This window comes from Pongo abelii, chromosome 8, assembly GCF_028885655.2.
Source record: "Pongo abelii isolate AG06213 chromosome 8, NHGRI_mPonAbe1-v2.0_pri, whole genome shotgun sequence".
Lineage (NCBI taxonomy): Eukaryota > Metazoa > Chordata > Mammalia > Primates > Hominidae > Pongo > Pongo abelii.
In genome coordinates, this window is record NC_071993.2 from 104,199,622 (window position 1) to 104,212,824 (window position 13,203).

At 48.9% G+C, this 13,203-nt stretch overlaps 1 protein-coding gene across 8 annotated transcripts in view; it reads right to left on the bottom strand.

The window, feature by feature from the left end:
- The window catches only part of ARHGAP19 (Rho GTPase activating protein 19), a 106,152-nt gene that overhangs the window by 46,653 nt on the left and 46,296 nt on the right, over positions 1–13,203 (bottom strand). For all 8 annotated transcript variants that reach the window (XM_054522720.2, XM_054522717.2, XM_054522718.1 and 5 more), the window contains one exon: positions 7,913–8,011. In XM_054522720.2, coding sequence (XP_054378695.1) covers positions 7,913–8,011 — 99 coding nt within the window. The remainder of the gene's footprint in view (positions 1–7,912; positions 8,012–13,203) is intronic.

The following is a 13,203-nucleotide window of genomic DNA, read 5'->3' on the forward strand; positions in this document are numbered from 1 at the left end:
ACATAGAGAAACATTTATCTGACTATAACTTTTCTGATTATCAATCATCTCTATGACAGGGAAGTCAGAGGGAATGACAGATTCTTCCAAATGAGAAGAAAAAAACAAGAGTAAACTAAGGATGTTCATTTTACTAGCCCTGTCTAAGCAGGTAAATGTACTTTTAGGATTCTAGCTAAGGGATTTTTTTTTTAACAATGATAAACATAACATAAAATTTACTATTTTAACTATTTTTAAGTATATTAATAGTGTTGTGCAACCATCACCATTATCTATCTTCAGAACTTTCTCATCCTCCCAAACAGAAATACTGTACCCATTAAATAATATCTCCCCATTCCCCTCATACTCTTGGCTCCCCTGACAACCAACCACCTTCTCTACTTTCTGTCTCTGAACTTGACTCACAGGTACCTCAGTGGAATCATACAGTATTTTTCCTTTTATGACTGGATTATTTCTCTTAGCATAATATCTTCAAGATTCACGCATGTTGTAGGATATGTCAGAATTTCCTTCCTTTTTAAGGACAAATAATGTTCCATTATCTGTATATCCAAGTACGGTCATCCATTCATCAGTCAATAGACAGCTGGGTTGCTTCTGCCTTTTGGCTTTTGTGAATAATGCTGCTATGAATACGGGTGTACGAATATTGCCTCAAGACCCTGCTTTCAATTCTTTTGGGTATATACCGGGAGTAGCATTGCTGGATCATAAGGTCATTCTATTTAAATTTTTTAGGAACTGCCATACTGTTTTCCATAGTGGCTGCTCCATTTTACATTCCTATCAACGGTGCATAGGGGTTCCAAATTCTCCACATCCTCATCAACATTTGTTATTTTCTGTTGTTGTTTTCTTTTTTTATAATAGTCATCCTAGTGGGTGTGAAGTGGTATCTAATTGTGGTTTTGATTTACATTTCCCTAATGATTAGTGATGTTGAACATCTTTTCATGTGTTTCTTGGCCATCTGTACATCTTCTCTGGAGAAATTTCTATTTAAGTCCTTTGCTATTTTTTTTTTTTTTTTTTGAGACAGAGTTTCGCTCTGTCACCCAGGCTGGAGTACAGTGGCTCAATCTCGGCTCACTGCAACCTCTGCCTCCTGGGTTCAAACGATTCTCCTGCCTCAGCCTCCTGAGTAGCTGGGACTACAGGCACGTGCCAACATGCCCGGCTAATTTTTTGTATTTTTAATAGAGATGGAGTTTCACCGTGTTACCCAGAATGGTCTTAATCTCCTGACCCCGTGATCCGCCCACCTCAGTCTCCCAAAATACTGGTATTACAGGCGTGAGCCACCGTGCCTGGCCTTTGCCCACTTTTTAATGAGGTTGTTTTTGCTGTGTTGAGTTATAGGAGTTCTTTAGATTATTATGGATATTAATCCCTAATCATACATATGATTTGCAAATATTTTCTCCCAATCCAGGGGTTGCCTTTTCACTCTGTAGATGGCAAAGGAAATTTTGATGTCAAGTAAGCCTAATGTCCTAGAAGCTACTGGCCCCAGGAGGTCAGGATTGAGAGTGAATTCTAGATATCTATAAATTATAACTAGGACCAAAATTACAGTAAGATGAATTTGTAAATGCTAACAGCTGTACCTTAAAAAAAAATTACAGACACAGTGGGTCACATCTGTAATCCCAGCACTTCAGGGGGCCAAAGCAGGAGGATCGCTTGAGCCCAGAAATTCAAGACCAGAAACACAGGCTGGGCATGGTGGCTCACGCCTGTAATCTCAGCACTTTGGGAGGCCGAAGCGGGCAGATTACTTGAGGCCAGGAGTTCAAGACCAGGCTGGCCAACATGGTGAAACCCCATCTCTACTAAAAATACAAAAAATTAGCCGGGCATGGTGGTGGGCGCCTGTAATCCCAGCTACTAGGGAGGCTGAGGTGGAAGAATCACTTGAACCCCAGAGATGGAGGTTGCAGTGAGCTGAGATCACGCCACTGCACTCCAGCCTGAGGCACAGAGCGAGACTGTCTCAAAAAAAAAAGACCAGCAACACAGCAAGACCCCATCTCTACAAACATTTAAAAATCAGCCAGGTATGATGGCATGCACTTGTGGTCCCAGCTACTTGGGAGGCTGAAGTAGGAGGATCACTGAGCGCCCAGGAGATCAAGGCTGCAATAAGCCATGATGGTGCCACTTGTACTTCAGCCTGAGCAGCAGAGCAAGACCCTGTCTCAAAAATAAATAAATAAATAAATATTACAAGTTATTTATTTTTAGGGCAAAAATTTTAAATTTTAAGCAAAGAGCTCCCTATGTTGCTGGAATTATATATCTTAATAACAAAGTAATTTCTAAAAGAAAAGCAGGGCAAAACACCAAAAATAAAAATAAAAGGAAGCCATTATCCTCAGCAAACTAACACAGGAACAGAAAACCAAACACCACATGTTCTCACTTATGAGTAGGAGCTGGCCGGGTGCAGTGGCTCATGCCTATAATCCCAGCACTTTGGAAGGCCAAGGCGGGTGGATCACTTGAGGTCAAGAGTTCGAGACCAGCCTGGCCAACATGATGAAACCTCGTCGCTACTAAAAATGCAAAAATGAGCCAGGCATGGTGGCCCACGCCTGTAGTCCCAGCTACTTGGGAGGCTGAGGCAGGAAAATGGCTTGAAACCAGGAGGCGGAGGCTGCAGTGAGCTGAGATCAAGCCACTGAATTCCAGCCTGGGTGACAGAGAGACTCCATCTAAAAAAAAAAAGTGGGAGCTAAACAATGAGAACACATGGACACAGGGAGGGGAACAACACACACTGGGGCCTGTTGGCGGGGTGGAGTTGGGGGAAGGAGAGTATTAAGAAAAGTAGCCGGACAGATGCAATGGCTTATGCCTGTAATCCCAGCAATTTGGGAGGCTGAGGCGGGCGAATCACCTGAGGTCAGGAGTTCCAGACCAGCCTGGCCGACATGGTGAAACCCCCTCTCTACTAAAAAGGCAAAAATTAGCTGGGCATGGTGGCAGGCACTTGTAATCCTACCTACTTGGGAAGCTGAGGCAAGAAAATCGCTTGAACCCAAGAGGGGGAGGTTGCAGTGAGCCGAGACCGTGTTATTGCACTCCAGCCTAGGCGACAACAGCGAGACTCTGTCTCAAAACAAATTAAAAAAATAAAAATAGCTAATGCATGCTGGGCTTCATACCTAGGTGATGGGTTTACAGGTGCAGCAAACTACCATGGCACACATTTACCTGTATAACAAACCTGTACATCCTGCACATGTAACCAGAAATAAAAATTAAAAAAAAAAAAAAGATACTCAGTGCTTTTGGAGCAGCAATCTCTTCCAAAAAGGAAAAATAGAAAAGAAAAGCAGTGTATAGTACTCATCTCTCTCCAAGTTAACCAAAACCTTGCCTTAGTTCATGCATGGAAATTTGAACCCCATGATCAAGTTATCTACTGCCACCTGATGGCAATATTCCTTCACTACAAGTTCCGATAGTTTGAAGACTTATAAATTTAATCTGCAAACATGGTGATAGCAGCAATAACATAGAAGCATATTTTGTATTTGTTTTAAAAACAAGATTTTTACTGAATTTGATACATGGAAGAAAGTACAACTGTTAAAAATATTAAGCTCACGCTCCCTCTCCCTCTCCCTCTCCCTCTCCCTCTCCCTCTCCCCTTTCTTCGGTCTCCCTCTCCTTCTTTTTTCGGTCTCCCGCTGTTACCGAAGCTGGACTGTACTGCCATGATCCGGCTCGCTGCAACCTCCCTGCCTCGGGCTCCGGTGACTCTCCTGCCTCGGCCTGCCGAGTGCCTGGGATTGCAGGCGCACGCCGCCACGCCTGAATGGTTTTTGTATTTTTGGTGGAGACGGGGTTTCGCCGTGTTGACCGGGCTGGTCTCCAGCTCCTGGCCTCGAGTGATCTGCCTGCCTCGGCCTCCCGAGGTGCTGGGATTGCAGACGGAGTCTCGCTAACTCAATGCTCAATGGTGCTCAGGCTGGAGTGCAGTGGTGTGATCTCGGCTCGCTGCAACCTCCACCTACCAGCCTCCTGCCTTGGCTTCTTAAAGTGCTAAGATTACAGCCTCTGCCCCGCCGCCACCCCGTCTAGAAAGTGAGGAGCATCTCTGCCTGGCCGCCCATCGTCTGGGATGTGAGGAACCCCTCTGCCCGGCCGCCCTATCTGGGAAGTGAGGAGCGCCTCTGCCCGGCCGCCCATCGTCTGGGATGTGAGGAGCGCCTCTGCCCGGCTGCCACCCCGTCTGGGAGGAAGGGAGGAGCGCCTCTGCCCGGCTGCCCCATCTGGGAGATGAGGAGCACCTCTGCCCGGCCGCCCCGTCTGGGAGGTGAGGAGCGCCTCTGCCTGGCCACCCCTTCTGGGAGGTGAGGAGCGCCTCTGCCCGGCCGCCACCCCGTCTGGGAGGAAGTGAGGAGCGCCTCTGCCCGGCCGCCCCGTCTGGGAGGTGAGGAGTGCCTCTGCCCGGCCGCCACCCCGTCTGGGAGGAAGTGAGGAGCGCCTCTGCCCGGCTGCCTCGTCTGGGAGATGAGGAGCACCTCTGCCCGGCCGCCCCGTCTGGGAGGTGAGGAGCGCCTCTGCCTGGCCGCCACCCCGTCTGGGAGGAAGTGAGGAGCGCCTCTGCCCGGTTGCCCCATCGGGGAGGTGAGGAGCGCCTCTGCCTGGCCGCCACCCTGTCTGGGAAGTGAGGAGCGCCTCTGCCCGGCTGCCACCCCATATGGGAAGTGAGGAGCGCCTCTGCCCAGCCGCCCCTTCTGGGAGGTGAGGAGCGCCTCTGCCCAGCCGCCCCGTCTGGGAGGTGAGGAGCGCCTCTGCCTGGCCGCCACCCCGTCTGGGAGGAAGTGAGGAGCACCTCTGCCCAGCTGCCCCATCTGGGAAGTGAGGAGCGCCTCTGCCTGGCTGCCACTCCCTATGGGAAGTGAGGAGCGCCTCTGCCCGGCCGCCCACTCTGGGAAGTGAGGAGCGCCTCTGCCTGGCCGCCCACTCTGGGAGGTGAGGAGCGCCTCTGCCTGGCCACTCCGTCTGGGAAGGGAGGAGCGCCTCTGCCCGGCCACCCCGTCTGGGAGGTGAGGAGCGCCTCTGCCCGGCCGCCACCCCGTCTGGGAGGAAGTGAGGAGCACCTCTGCCCGGCCGCCCCGTCTGGGAAGTGAGGAGCGCCTCTGCCCGGCCGCCACCCCATCTGGGAGGAAGTGAGGAGCGCCTCTGCCCGGCTGCCCCATCTGGGAAGTGAGGAGCGCCTCTGCCCGGCTGCCACCCCGTATGGGAAGTGAGGAGCGCCTCTGTCCGGCCGCCCCGTCTGGGAGGTGAGGAGTGCCTCTGCCCGGCCGTCACCCCGTCTGGGGGGAAGTGAGGAGCACCTCTGCCCGGCCGCCCTGTCTGGGAGATGAGGAGCACCTCTGCCCGGCCGCCCCGTCTGGGAGGTGAGGAGCGCCTCTGCCCAGCCGCCACCCCGTCTGGGAGGAAGTGAGGAGCACCTCTGCCCGGCCGCCCCCTCTGGGAAGTGAGGAGCGCCTCTGCCTGGCCGCCACCCCGTCTGGGGGGAAGTGAGGAGCGCCTCTGCCTGGCTGCCCCATCTGGGAAGGGAGGAGCGCCTCTGCCCAGCCGCCACACCGTCTGGGAAGTGAGGAGCGCCTCTGCCTGGCCACCCCGTCTAGGAGGTGAGGAGCGCCTCTGCCCGGCCGCCCAGTCTGGGAAGTGAGGAGCGCCTCTGCCCGGCCGCCCAGTCTGGGAAGTGAGGAGCGCCTCTGCCCGGCCGCCCAGTCTGGGACGTGAGGAGCGCCTCTGCCTGGCCGCCACCCCGTCTGGGAGGAAGTGAGGAGCACCTCTGCCCAGCTGCCCCATCTGGGAAGTGAGGAGCACCTCTGCCCGGCTGCCACCCTGTATGGGAAGTGAGGAGCGCCTCTGTCCGGCCGCCCCATCTGGGAGGTGAGGAGTGCCTCTGCCCGGCCGTCACCCCGTCTGGGGGGAAGTGAGGAGCACCTCTGCCCGGCCGCCCCGTCTGGGAGATGAGGAGCACCTCTGCCCGGCCGCCCCGTCTGGGAGGTGAGGAGTGCCTCTGCCCAGCCACCACCCCGTCTGGGAGGAAGTGAGGAGCACCTCTGCCCGGCCGCCCCCTCTGGGAAGTGAGGAGCGCCTCTGCCTGGCCGCCACCCCGTCTGGGAGGAAGTGAGGAGCGCCTCTGCCTGGCTGCCCCATCTGGGAAGGGAGGAGCGCCTCTGCCCAGCCGCCACACCGTCTGGGAAGTGAGGAGCGCCTCTGCCTGGCCACCCCGTCTAGGAGGTGAGGAGCGCCTCTGCCCAGCCGCCCAGTCTGGGAAGTGAGGAGCGCCTCTGCCCGGCCGCCCAGTCTGGGAAGTGAGGAGCGCCTCTGCCCGGCCGCCCAGTCTGGGAAGTGAGGAGCGCCTCTGCCCGGCCGCCCTGTCTGGGAGGTGAGGAGCGCCTCTGCCCGGCCGCCACCCCGTCTGGGAGGAAGTGAGGAGCGTCTCTGCCCGGCCGCCCCATCTGGGAAGTGAGGAGCGCCTCTGCCCGGCCGCCCGGTCTGGGAAGTGAGGAGCGCCTCTGCCCGGCCGCCCCCTCTGGGAAGTGAGGAGCACCTCTGCCCGGCCGCCCCGTCTGGGAGGTGAGGAGCGCCTCTGCCCGGCTGCCACCCGGTCTGGGAGGAAGTGAGGAGCGCCTCTGCCCGGGCGGCCCGGTCTGAGAAGCGAGGAGCGCCTCTGCCTGGGCGGCCCCGTCTGGGAAGCGAGGAGCGCCTCTGCCCGGCCGCCCCGTCTGGGAGGAGAGGAGCGTCTCTGCCCGGGCGGCCCCGTCTGGGAAGTGAGGAGCGCCTCTGCCCGGGCGGCCCCGTCTGGGAAGCGAGGAGCGCCTCTGCCCGGCCGCCCTGTCTGGGAGGTGTACCCAACAGCTCCGAAGAGACAGCGACCATCGGGAGCGGGCCATGAGGACGATGGCGGTTTTGTTGAAAGGAAGAGGGGGGGAAGTGTGGGGAAAGGAAGGAGAGATCAGATTGTTGCTGTGTCTGTGTAGAAAGGGGTGGGCATAGGAGATTCCATTTTGTTCTGACTAGGAGAAATTCTTCTGCCTTGGGATGCTGTTGATCTATGGCCTTTCCCCCAGCCCCATGCTCTCTGAAACATATGCTGTGTCAACTCAGGGTTAAATGGATTAAGGGCGGTGCAAGATGTACTTTGTTAAACAGATGCTTGAAGGCAGCATGCTCTTTAAGAGTCATCACCACTCCCTAATCTCCAGTACCCAGGGGCACAAACACTGCAGAAGGCCGCAGGGTCCTCTGCCTAGGAAAACCAGAGACCTTTGTTCATGTGTTTATCTCCTGACCTTCTCTCCACTATTATCCTATGACCCTCCCATATCCCCCTCTCCGAGAAACACCCAAGAATCATCAATAAATACTTCATAAATTAAAAAAAAAAAAAAAAAGAAAAAAAAAAAAAAAAAATATTAAGCTCACAAAAATTTGGGGTATCAAAACTCACTAACCTATTGGAAAATTCAGTTTTCTAACAGTTTCCCTAGTCTGTCTCAACTTCCTCACTTCTCCACAGGTTTACCAAATTGCATAAAGAAGTGTGTAACTCGAAGCAGATCAGAAAACAAAAGAGGCCTCTTACACTGCTCAGGAATGCAGACTCTGTCCTTAGCCCCTTAGCCCCAGAAGAAAAGGAAGGACCCTTACTTCTACTCCTCCTCATGTCACAGAGCCCCTTCTCTGATGTGCAACACGGCAAAGCACTTTGCAATATAAAAGCTTTTCAACATTTTGTCTTTACCCCCTTATAAACTAGCCCTTTATAGGGTCCCCAAAAAACAGAAGAAAATTTTATGCATAAGAAAAATCACATTGTTACATTTCCTAAAAATCAATGCTGAAAACGACAGCCCAGCATACCTACCTTAATAAGCCCACTGAAGGAGCGCGAACGAGCCCTCTTCTGTACCTGGGAAGTAGAAGGTTCTCGCCCTGGTGTGTGGGTCAATGATTGCTTATTAAACTAAAAGAAAACATACAGAACATTTTATAAATATTTTCCCATCAAGACACAGCATTCTGTGACAACTAATAGCTAAGTGTAAATAAAAGTCCAGGAAAAACTGAGTCTGCACATAGATGGATTAGGAGGTCAAAAAGCCAATCACAAAGTCAGAAATGATGATGCCAAAAGAAGTGGATTCGAGGTGCTCTGAGGGGCTCTGCACACCACATTCCTTGAATGTGGAATTACTGTCCCCATTTTACAGACAAAAAAACTGAGACCTGGAGAGCTTATGAAATTTATCCACGATCCCCAGCTGCTAACCAAGACTTTTTTGCAACAAAGCATCTTGGAACCACACAGTTACTGGCACAATCTAAAACAGTCCCTAGTTTAACATAAATTGCACACAGAATTTTTTTAAGTTACTAAAACTCTTTAAATGGACATCTATCATGACTGCCTGCCAACAATACCATCAGAAGAAATACATCAGAATGCAGACTTGTCAATGCTATCAACATCAGCTCTCTGGAGGTATCTAAATTGGAAAACGAGAAGACCCAATGCATTGAATAATCTTATTCAATGCTTTGATTAGCCATTCATTTCCCACTTAAAAAGTAATAATAATATAGCATTTAATTCTTCTACTCTTCTGCCTTTTCTGGTTGTTGATGATGTTGCTGTTGTTGCTGGAGACAGAGTCTCACTCTGTTGCCAGGCTGGAGTGCAGTGGCACAATCTCTGCTCACTGCAACCTCCGCCTCCCAGGTTCAAGCAATTCTCATGCCTCAGCCTGGCGAGTAGCTGGGATTACAGGCATGCACCACCACACCTAGCTAATTTTTTCTATTTTTAGTAGAGATGGGGCTTCACTGTGTTGGCCAGGCTGATCTCGAACTCCTGACCTCAAGTGATCCGCCCACCTTGGCCTACCAAAGTGCTAGGATTACAGGCGTGAGCCACCACACCCAGCTTCTTCTGCCTTTTCTAACTATACTTTTAAAATTTCGGAACTGTAAAAATTTGGAAATTTTATCAGTTCAAGTTCTGGAGGTTAAAAAATTACTTTTACATAAAAGTACCAAGAGGTTCTCAAAGTTAATTGTCTCAGCAGGCAGAAAAATTAGCCACGTCTGAAGAGCTTAGCTAGTAAGTATCCCTCCTGAATAAACTGGGACAAGTAAAAATGCATCGTTCCTGATGTTGGCAAGGGTACAATAAGGTAAACTCTCTCATATCCAACTCAGGGGAGTGTTAACTGGCAAAATGTTCTGGGAAGGTATTTAGCAAGGTGTATCCAGAGCCTTTTTAAAATGCATATTAAAAAGTACATGCCACTAAAAATACAAAAAATTAGCCGGGCATGGTGGTGTACATCTGTAGTCTCAGCTACTTGGGAGGCTGCAGTGGGAGGATCATGATCACCTGAGCCCAGGGAGGTCGAGGCTGCAGTGAGCCATGATTGTGCCACTGCACTCCAGCCTGGGCAACAGACTCAGAAAAAATAAAAATAAAAATACACCACATATAAAGTGTTCTTAGCCTGAAAAACTGAATTAGAATCAGATCAAGCCTCTAGAAATAGATCTAACTACCAGTTTATAGCATGAACAGAGGACTGTGAAACATGTTGAATAACATTACAGGAATGCAATCATTAAAATCCAGAATATAGGCCAAGCATGGTGGCTCATGCCTGCAATCTCAGCACTTTGGGAGGCCAAAGCCAGCGGATCACTTGAGCTCAAGAGTTCATGACCAGCCTGGGCAACATGGCGAAACCCTGTCTCTACAAAAAATACAAAAATTAGCCAGGCATGGTGGCACATGCCTGTAGTCCTGGCTACTCAGGAGGCTGAAGTGGGAGGATGGCTTGAACCCAGGAGGCAGAGGTTGCAGTGAGCTGAGATCACGTCATTCCAGTCTAGGCAACAGAGCTAGACTTTGTCTCAAAAGAAAAAAAAAAAAAAAAAAAACTCAGTCTATGGAAAACAATATAGTTTCTTCCACAAATAAGGTTCAAATAAAATCATGCACCACATAATGACATTTTGGTCAATGACAGACCACGTATATGACAGTAGGTCCCATCAGATTATAATGGAGGTGAAAAATTCCTATCACCTCATGACATCACTGCTGTCCTAACATCACAGCGCAATGTGTTACTCAAATGACTGCAGTGATGCTGGAATAAACAAACCTACTGTGCTGCTAGCTGTATAAAAGTCTAGTACATACCATTATATATAGTATATAATTCTTGATAATGATAATAAATGGGCTAGACGTGGCAGCTCACACCTATAATCCCAACACTTTAGGAGGCCGAGACAGGTGGGTCACTTGAGACCAAGAGTTCAAGACCAGCCTGGCCAACAGGGTGAAACCTCATCTGTACTAAAAATACAAAAATTAGCTGGGCGTGGTGGTGGGCGCCTGTAATCCCAGCTACTCGGGAGGCTGAGGCAGGAGAATCGCTTGAACCCAGGAGGCAGAAGTTGCAGTGAGCCAAGTTCGCGTCATTGCACTCCAGCCTGGGCAACAGAGCGAGACTCTATCTCCAAAAAAAAAAAAAACAATAGTTTATGTATTTACCATACTATACTTTTATCATCATTTATACCTTTTACCATTATTTTACAGTGCACTCCTACTTATTTTTTTTAAAGTTAACTATAAAACAGCCTCGGGCAGGTCTTTCAGGAGGTATTCTAGAAAAAGGCATTGTTATCATAGGAGATGACAGCTCCATGAGTGATATTGCCTCTGAAGACCTTCTAGTGGAGTAAGATGTAGAGGCAAAAGACAGTGTGATATTAATGATCCTGTGTAGGCCTAGGTTAATGTGTATATTTGTGTCTTCAGTTTTGGGGTTTTTTTATTTTTTAGAGACGGGGTCTTGCTCTGTTGCCCAGGCTGGAGTGCAGTGGTGGGGATCATAGCTCACTGCAGCCCCAAACTCCTGGGCTCAAGTGATTCTTCCTGCTGAGGCTGAGGCTGAGGCCTCCTGAGTAGCTAGGACTACAGGCACACACTAACAAGACCAGTTAATTTTTTAAAATATTTTGTGGATATAAGGTCAATGCTGCCCAGGGTGGTCTCGAACCCCTGGCCTAAAGCATTCCTCCCACTTTGGCCTCCCAAAGTGCTGGGATTACAGGAGTGAGCTACCACACCCAGCCTGTGTCTTAATTTTTAATTAAAAAGTATTAAAATTTACAAAAAAATTAAAAGTTTTTACAATAGAAAGAAGCTTATAGCATAAAGATATTCAGAAAATATTTTGTACAGATGCACAGTGTTTTTGTGTTTTAAGCTAAGTGTTATTACAAGAGTCAGAAAGTTAAAAAAGTTTTAAGTCTGTAAGGTAAAAAATTTACAGTAAGCTAAAGGTAATTAATTATTGAAGAAAAAAATTTTATAAATTTAGTCTAGCCTAAGTGTACAGTGATTATAAAGTCTACAGTCGTGTCAGCAATGTCCTAGGTCTTCACATTCACTCACCACTCACTTACTGACACACCTAGAGTAACTTCCAATCCTGCAAGCTCCATTCATGCTAACTGCCCTATACAGGTGTACTATTTTTTATCTTTTATACTGTATTTTTACTGTACCTTTCCTTTGTTTAGATACACAAATACTTACCATTGTTACAATTGCCTACAGTACTTAGTACAGTAACATCCTGTACAGGTTTGTAGCCCAGAAGCAACAGGCTACACCATACAGCCTAGGTGTGTACTAAGCTACGCCATCTAGGTTTATGTAAGTACACTCTATGATGTTCACACAACAATGAAATCACCTAAAAACACATTTCTTAGAACATATTCCAATCATCAAGTGACACATGACTATAAAGAAAAAGGGAGTGGGCCGGGAGTGGTGGCTCACGCCTGTAATCCCAACACTTTGGGAGGCCAAGGTGGGGGGATCACAAGGTTAGGAGAACGAGACCATCCTGGCCAACATGGTGAAACCCCATCTCTACTAAAATACAAAAAAAAAAGCCAGGCATGGTGGCATACGCCTGTAGTCCCAGCTACTCTGGAGGCTGAGGCAGGGGAATCGCTTGAACCCAGGAGGCGGAGATTGCAGTGAGCCGAGATCGGAGATCGTGCCACTGCACTCCAGCCTGATGACAGAGCGAGACTCCATCTCAAAAAAAAAAAAAAAGAAAAAAAAGAAAAAGGGAGTGAGAGAGAGAGAGAGAGATTGTGTGTGTGTGTGTGCGTGTGTGTGTGTGTCTAAATGTAGTGTGGCACCCTGGATTGGATCCTGGAGCAAAAAAAAAAGATATTAGGGAAAAAAAAAAGTAAAATCTGTAATGTTAATAAGTAATACACTAATTTTTTTTTTTTGACATGAGTTTCACTCTTGTTGCCCAGGCTGGAGTGCAATGGCATGACCTCGGCTCACGGCAACCTCTGCCTCCCTGGTTCAAGTGATTCTCCCGCCTCAGCCTCCTGAGTAGCTGGGATTACAGGCCTGAGCCACCATGCCTGGCTAATTTTGTATTTTTAGTAGAGACGGGGTTTCTCCATGTTGGTCAGGCTGGTCTCAAACTCCCAACCTCAGGTGATCGGCCTGCCTCAGCCTCCCAAAGTACTGGGATTACAGGCATGAGCCACCCTGCCTGGCCCTGTACTAATGTTAATTTCTTAGTTTTTATAATGTTAATATTAGGGGGAATTGGGTAAAGAGTACTTACCCAGTTTTTATTTTAAAGTTTATTCAAACAAACTGGCAATGTTTTAAGGGGGAAAAAAAAGAAGAAAGGGAGAAAAAGAGGCACTTATCTATTAAAAGGGACCTAGTACATGTAGCAGCCAAAAAAATAATGTATATTCGTTTATCATGCCACTTCTAGAAAATAATCTACAATGAAAATACTTATGAACAAAAATTTATAAACTAAAAACCTAATTCCCAAATATGCCCAGTAGTAGGCAAATTATGTATAAATTTGGTTACACAGAATAGAATATTATATAAACATTTAAGGTTGGGCATGGTGATCCATGCCTGTAATCCCAGCACTTTGGGAGCCCAAGGCAGGCAGATCACCTGAGGCGAGGAGCTCAAGACCAGCCTGGCCAACACGGTATAATCCCGTCTCTACTAAAAATACAAAAATTAGCCAGGCATGGTGATGCTCCACTATAATCTCAGTTACTCAGGAGGCTGAGGCAGGAGAA